Source organism: Monopterus albus, unplaced genomic scaffold, assembly GCF_001952655.1.
Source record: "Monopterus albus unplaced genomic scaffold, M_albus_1.0 scaffold203.1, whole genome shotgun sequence".
Classification (NCBI taxonomy): domain Eukaryota; kingdom Metazoa; phylum Chordata; class Actinopteri; order Synbranchiformes; family Synbranchidae; genus Monopterus; species Monopterus albus.
Window position 1 is genome coordinate 516,687 of NW_018128083.1, and position 7,895 is coordinate 524,581.

General features: G+C 37.5%; 1 protein-coding gene across 3 annotated transcripts in view; it reads left to right on the forward strand.

The window, feature by feature from the left end:
• The window catches only part of fbln2 (fibulin 2), a 90,433-nt gene extending 83,458 nt beyond the window's left edge, over window positions 1-6,975 (forward strand). For 2 of the 3 annotated variants that reach the window (XM_020618264.1, XM_020618265.1), the window contains 4 exons: window positions 898-1,014; window positions 1,868-1,996; window positions 3,890-4,013; window positions 6,070-6,975. In XM_020618264.1, coding sequence (XP_020473920.1) covers window positions 898-1,014; window positions 1,868-1,996; window positions 3,890-4,013; window positions 6,070-6,430 — 731 coding nt within the window. In that variant the 3' untranslated portion in view covers window positions 6,431-6,975. Of the gene's footprint in view, window positions 1-248; window positions 340-897; window positions 1,015-1,867; window positions 1,997-3,889; window positions 4,014-6,069 lie in introns of those variants that run through there. The other variant, XR_002276434.1, reaches the window with a different exon arrangement.
• The last annotated feature ends 920 nt before the right edge of the window (window positions 6,976-7,895 follow it).

Genomic DNA, 7,895 nt, shown 5'->3' on the forward strand with positions numbered 1-7,895 from the left:
TCTCTAACATATTCACTATTTAAATGCCACCTTATTTAGATGGACTGTGATATTTGCCTTGAAAAACCTAGGTAAGCCAGGCTACAGAGATTATAAATATTGATTTAAAAAACTGTTAAGGCCCTTGTAAGTTTTTGTTATCGATAAAAATACTTGGTCAATAAAAGTGATTAAAACAAAATAAAACAGTTTTCTGGTTCGGGTACTGTCAGTTATCAGTGCATTAAAGATGTGGTTGTGCTTCACAGAGCAAAGCAGACCTGAAGCATGATTCACATGATGTTCAGCTTGTCAATGCTATTGCTGAAGGAACGTAATGTTTTTGCTCAGGATCCAAAGGTGAAGCTTTGCATTTATTAGGTTTTATTTTTTAAAAAACTTGAAAAAGTTAAATAAACAGCATTAGAAACCAACACTGCATCATGAAATGGCTCGAGTCCTAATGTACAAACATCTCTTATTTTTACCTCATTCTGCTGTTTTCTGTTTCCACAATGCACTTGGGCAAAAATTAAACGCTGACTGATTTTAATAGATTTTTGTTCCTTTTCTTGTTCCTTTTACTTTATTGCCTCAACGGATAAAGCTGGTGGTATTTTGTATTTTTAATATTGTCGACAAATTTCACTTAAAGATCAAAATCAACAAGGGGCATGTTCCTTATCATGATGAACACACACAGTGCAGTTCATTTTGACTCAGTCTCATATACAGTACACCATCCTGCTGCCACAAATACAAATCAGAACACCCAATGTACATATTAATCCTCAGATGAAAGCAGTCCTCAAGAAATGCACTGTTTAAAAAGTGCTGCTTTGGAAATAGCTAAGAAATTATTAGATCTTTTAAGAAAACAGGGAGATTTCTAACACTTCTTTTCTTTCCTGTGCTTAGATATAAATGAATGTGACAAAAATCCCTGCAGCCAGGAGTGCACTAACATCTATGGCTCATATCAATGCTACTGTCGCCAAGGCTACTACCTAAAAGAGGATGGACACAACTGTGAAGGTATTTTCTGCCACGGTTGCTAGATAGACACTAGTGGAGTCAGTGGAAACCAAAACAAATCTAAAAGTAGAGTGAGTATGTACAATACATTGCTCCCGCTCTGCTCAACTGATAAATACGGGGTTGACTGCTAACACATTACTCACAACAATAATATGTCAAAGGTACTGTACACTCAGTGGCCACTAGCTACAAGTGAATTCTGATGGAATCTAATATAGCAGCTTAACCATAAATTCTTGGGACAGTAAGGGACAATAATTCTTGTTTTTGTTAGGCACTTTCTGAGAGGCATTAATTATGTGTTTATTATTAGGTTATACTTTGCAATGGTGCATTATACTGAGGGGTGTTGTTTCACAAGACTCGTCTCAATAAGATGTTTGTGCTAGCAGGTTATTAGACCAACACTTACATTATTATGGTTTGGCGACCTCTGGTGACCATAGTAAATATGACACAATGAAAGGAATATGTTTGGTGGTGTAGTATAGAGGTACAAAGTCACTGTTAGGAGAAGACTGGGGTAGATGGCTGTGTACACAAAACACAGGACCTTACCCCCAGGTGAGCGGGGTTCCAAGAAAAATTGATTAAAAAACAAAATTAATAATATTATTCTAGTGCTCTAAATAATACATGTTTGTAATGAATGCTGAGACCAGACTGAGAGAGTGTCACTCTTCATCAGCAGTAACACATTTTATTTTGTCTGGGGTGACAGGGCCTTCAGGTAGCTTCTGGCACTATTTCCTCAGACAGGACAACAGACAGGACAAACAACATGGCTTCCGCCAGGGCTCTAATCTGTCTGATAGGATGTGTGTGTCAATGTGTGTGCCTTTTTTAACAGATATTGACGAGTGCTCCCAGAGCATTGGGACCCTCTGTGCCTTCCAGTGTGTTAATGTTGCAGGCAGCTATCGGTGTGCCTGTCCTCCTCATGGATACGTCATGACCGCCAATGGACACACCTGCCGTGGTGAGGGCTCACTGTATATATAGTAGTGTTTTCATCTTTAAAAAGAAATTCTAACTGCCTTTAAAACCAAATTATATGAAGAGCAAATTACTTCTTAAGAAGCTTTAATTCCCATCATTTAAATTATTTTTCCACAAATTGGAAACTGCGGGCAGACAGAAGTGACACTGATAGTGCACATCTGGATTCAAAAGTACATTCATTTATGACATCAGTTACTCTTGCAGTACTGTATGTCATTACTCATTTATTTGATCTCCTCTAAACATTTTCAAAATTAAACTGAATAGAAGCTTTGCTAAAAATGCAGGAAGTGAATGAACGTATTGTGCCTCCCAGAGAAAGTCTGACTGTTTTTCAGCCCCTTTTATCTTTCTCTCTTTGTAAAAATAATTTCAAATGAGATTCAAGCCATTTTAACATAATGAAGATGACTAATGAGACAAAGCACTGCATGTCCCTAAAAGCAACATTTTGAGGGCCACTACATAACATTTCAAAGATCGATAGCGCAATGTTTCTGTGCTAAAGTTCAGGTACAGCACAGCCAAGAGGTGATGAGTATAGCTGGAAAGTTGTTAAATAGACCAACTGACCTAAAAAGAACCATTAGCCAGAGCTGGAAAACCCTGGAAAGTAGTTGTAATTGAAAGTGTGCAACACACACTGTTCATCTGGGAGGTAGGCTAGGGGGTGACTGCCAAAACAATACCGGAAAAGTGCCCATTAAAGGTGCCTCCCCAGGAGAGCAAACGTGATAAAATACCCTTTAAAGTGCCCCCCACGGCACAGCAAACGTGATAAAGTGCTCTGCATGGTGTCCACACAAAGGAGAAAACATAGCAAGGTCTGTAAAAGCTGTCTTAGCTATGAGTAAATCAGGAAGTGCCCTAGAGTATGTACGTATGTGGCACTCTGGAATGAAGTGCCATCACTGGTGAATTTTCAGTAAAAGGAAATGTGATAATGTCCCGTAAAGTACCCACACAAGCAGGAAGTGAGAGATAAAGTGCCCTTTAAATGAAAAAGATGGAACGCAGAGCCCTGTGACTTGCCAATGCAATGGGCTGAGCTTTAGGTGCTGTATGGCGTTTAGTGAAAACCAAATGGAAAAAAGTGCCATTTAAGGTTTCCTTAAATTCAGCATGCTGAAGGACACAACTGGATAACCTTTTCATAAAACAAAGACAAAACCCCAGACTATTAAGTGAGGTCCCACCAACGTTTTTGTGTTACTTATTTATCTACTTTATATTTCATTTGTATTTTGTGGCATTCATGTGGGCGGCAAAGTAAGAATTTCATTGTACAGGGAAACACATTTCTTAAATTATTTGCATATGACAAATAAACACTTTGACCTTTGATATGAATGCCCTGTCAATGAACAAAAAACATGAAGTGCCCTGTAAGGTGGCCAATTCTGGTCCTCAAATCAATTTAATGACTATTTAACAGATCTTACGCAGCTGTGCTGCTTTGGAAGTTAGTCATAGTGCTGTTCTTGTTCTTGTTCTATTGCTGGTGCCTAGGGGCGCCAGGTCTTTATTTATTTATTCACACCTTTTTCCCTCTCCCTCACACTTACTCATAGCTTGCCGTCTGTCCTTTATTTATTTTCTTTGTAAATTAATTTTTATTTCTACCTTTGTTCCTCCTTAATATCCTTAATTTCAGACTGTATAGAAACAAAAATTCACTCACTGTATATCCTCATGCCTTTGTGAAACTCCTGTTTCCATTGTTTTGTTTCAGGTCTTATCCTGTTGACGTCCTCTATTTTGTGTCGCAATAACTAAAATGCATACATTTCTCCTTTTGTGTGTTTAGAATCAAAGTGAAAAACCAGACACTTCCAGTGTGGTAATTCCTTTTCTTTATCCTTTCTTCCAGATATTGACGAGTGCACAACTGGCAACCACAACTGTTCATATGGACAGACCTGCTATAACCTGCAGGGAGGCTTCAGATGTCTCTCCTTTGATTGCCCTAGCAATTACAAGAAGGTGTCAGACATGTGAGTCATTATCTCAGCATCTTTAAAAACCTAAAATGTTCTGAAACATCCTGGGCAATAAAAAAAAAAACGGTCGTACTAGGTTTTGGTCTGCATCTGTGGGGTTTTTGGAAGGTTTCCTCACAGCCTGTGTTCATTTACCAAGAAATACTATACTGTACATTCATGTTCTTACGGTGCAGCATACTTTACAGAAGGGCCTTGTTAATGTAGCTGTGACGCTGTGGCAGCTGTACAGGTTGGCTGGCACAGTAAGCGAACATGACTCCCGCTGAGCCGTACGACAACGTCAGATGGCTTTGATCAACTCGGTGCCTCCCTGGGCCGTCTCTGCTGCGCTCCACTGGACAGAAACAGCACACACTCTGCACTCTGTCCACGAAAGGCGTCTTATCAGTGTTATGAAGAGACACCCTATTAACCTCAGTGTGATGTGGCCTGGCTCAGCATGAAGAGACATCTTTCATTCATGAGTAGACTTGGCAGCCATGGACAGGCGGCTGAGATTAAAACGTCTCCTGGTCTGCTTTAGTGCAACACTGTGATTCACTGGAGCAGCTTCCAGGACACGCTTGTTTCAGCATGAGCTGTTCACATTTTACAGAGCACTACACCCGCCTTTACTCCAGGCTGTAAATTTGGAAGAGTGGTGAATAAGCAGTCACAGAGCATCTGAAGCATCCATTAGGACAGTCCCGCTTTCTCCACTGGCACAGTTCATCTGTGCTGTTCTGGTGTTCATGTCAGTTTTCATTGAATCCTCACAGCGGTGGGCAATGACGGGGACAAGCTGTGCTACATGAGTCCTTGAATACAGAATCATACTGTCAAATCATGTATGATTTCACATGGCATGCTGTTTTTTCCACTAAGCTGTGGGGTAGTACAACCAAGCACTAGCCATTTTGTCTGATACTCAGGGGATGGGTGTATGCACATAGGAGGAAAGAAGTACAAATGAAACTTATCTTTACTAAGTGAGCAAATAAAAATGTTGCAATAATTAACTAATGAAGTTTAGGAACTGTACCACACATATTAGTTGAGAGCCAGATGTATTATTTTTATAATTTTATGTTGGCTTCCTAAGTATTGCTTTACATTAACTTAATCACTTCCAATGTACATCGATGAGCATGTGCAAAACTGGCTGCTGTTTACATTTTTTATATGTTTTCAAGGTAAATGATAATATGCCAAATGTCTTTCTCAGAGCTGATTTAGTGACCATTTATGATCAAGTTATGCAGTAAACCCAGTAGGTTCTTGCTCGTAACACACACTTTGCTCAGTGTAGAGTTGTTGGTGAATCTACTGAAGCTAACTTATAGGCAGATACTGTAGCTAGTTGCAAGTACATAGCATCAGACTGTAGCCATTTGCCCATTTCATAATTTATTTTGACATAATTTGTTGTTGTGTGGGCACACTGAGAAATATACCCCACTAATGTATTCTTCATCGCAGCCTTAATGCAAGCATTAGTTTCTTAATTTTTTTTTTGTTTTTTTACATGGATTTTGTTGTAAGTTGTTTATTTATTAATTTTTTTATACAGAACTTACAGAATGTCACAGAAAACATTGGTGACATGACAACCAAAACATCACTTTGGTTTTTGATATAGTATGTTGTCATTGGTGTAGTATATAAAAATTAAATTTACAGTGGTAGAGAAACAAAAACTAAAATGTATCATAGTTACACTTTCAGTTAAATTAGGACATACTAATAAAAAGTAAAAAAAAGAAGAAAGGATAAGCAATAATAGTAAATATAGTAATTATACAGTATTAATAGTCAAGTAAGCAGTCACATAAATATAAATACAAAAGGCATTTACTGAAATGTCTGAGAAGCTCAGGTGACTCAAGCCTTATAGAAACCAGACAGTAAGTAGATACTCAACATAATTATAGTAAATATTTTTTCTAATAAAAATAAAAATAAATGTTATTGTTCCGGTATTGAGTATTTTGTTAGACCCAAAGTGTCTAGTATCTAAATACTGTCTTTCTCCTATACCGTGCTCCTCTCTTTCTCGACTCATCTTCAGACGCTGTGAGCGGATCAGCTGTCCCACCAGCTCCCTAGACTGTCAGAGCTCTCCTGTGCGGATAACATACTATCAGCTCAGCTTCAAGACCAACATTATCATCCCAGTTCAGATCTTCCGAATTGGACCCTCCTCCGTGTACTCTGGTGACCACGTCATCGTCAGCATCACCAGGGGCAACGAGGAGGGCTACTTCTCCACCCGCAAGCTGAACAGCTTCACGGGTGCGGTTTATCTGCAGAGACAAGTCCGCAAGCCCAAAGACTTCCTAATAGACGTGGAGATGAAGCTGCTGAGACAAGGGACCTTCACCTCGTTCCTCGCCAGGCTTTATGTCTTCATCACATCCAGCACTATGTAACAGCAAAGAGACTGAGAAAGACTGAAACATTTTATATGGTGCTAAATGTTTTTATATGTGCAGACTTTGCAATATAATGATGTCTCCCCACCTTGGGACATATTCAAGAATCTTGTAATGTGTTGCCAAACACAGGCAGTTTTTCTGCTTGTTTCTGCAGACTTTTTATAACAATCATATTTCCTGAGAAACATTGTATTTGTGTGTAAGTATATTTCAGCTTGACTCTTGCTAATGCAATTCAACCCCTGTGCACCACAGTTGTTGTTGTTTGTTTGTTTCAGTGGTGGCACAGTGCTGCACAGGTACAAATCTGGGTTGGTAGTTTGTGCTCTGCTCTGCTGTCTTTAAAACTCCTGCTCTGGGACCTCCCTATCTACATGCTCATTTTCATGAACGTCTGAAGATACCAGTAAACCTTTGCAGCACTAGACGTTAAGGGCTCTTGTCACCTATGTGGCCTGAAAACTGACAAAATATTTATTGGATTACTCAAAAAAATAAGAGAAATTTCAATAAATTATTTTGCTAGTTAAATAATTAGAATGGAGAGTACAATGAATTACAGGTTTATATTTTTCTTTTAACTTCAAATCAGTTGGTATAAAAAAAATCAAAATGCTTTTAATTTTTTTCTTTTGAGACTGTTCTCAGTTCATAGGATAAATTAAAACTTAATTTATTTTCATGAATTTTACTATGACTTAATAAATTACATCATTTTTTATTTACTCATGTATTAATTATCACAGGTATATTTAACTCGGTTTGTTTTTCTGATTTCAGGGGTTCAAGGGTTTTATTGTCAATTCACCATATGTGCAGGACATAAAGAAAACTGAAATGCCGTTTCCTTTTTATATTTTGGTTTTGGCACAGTTTAAATCATTTATCTGTTTGCTGTCCCATAAAATATTGCCTGTTTGTTTTTTATATGCTTATGAGATGGTATTGGTGTAAGGCCAGGCCAGGCATTGGCCAGACTGACAGTTTGTGTGCTAAATACAAGAGTAAAATAAATGAAGCTTCAGCTCATTCTAAATGAACTAAATTAAGTTTTAAATTATTTTTAATTAAATGAAAGAGTATTTATCTTCACCAAATGCTCACAGATTAAAGAAAATGATAAATCTTTGTTCTTTGACACTCCATTTTATTGATTTAACTAATAGTACTATTTATTAAGTCGGTTATTTTTATTTGCTTTTGTCAGTTTTCAGGCACCATCCAGTTAATGTGGTAAGAAAAAAGATGAACTTTTGAATTGTACAGTTTATTCAGAATTTCATTTATTTATATGTATATTTATATACATATATATATATATTCTTCAAGATATCATCATGTTAGTGTTGAAATTCAGTGAACATGAATGTAGGCTATGGTATTAATGTAATGTTACTGATGAATAGTTTATTGTTACATGTTATATTCTTTCCTTTATTACTGGACATATCTTTCTATA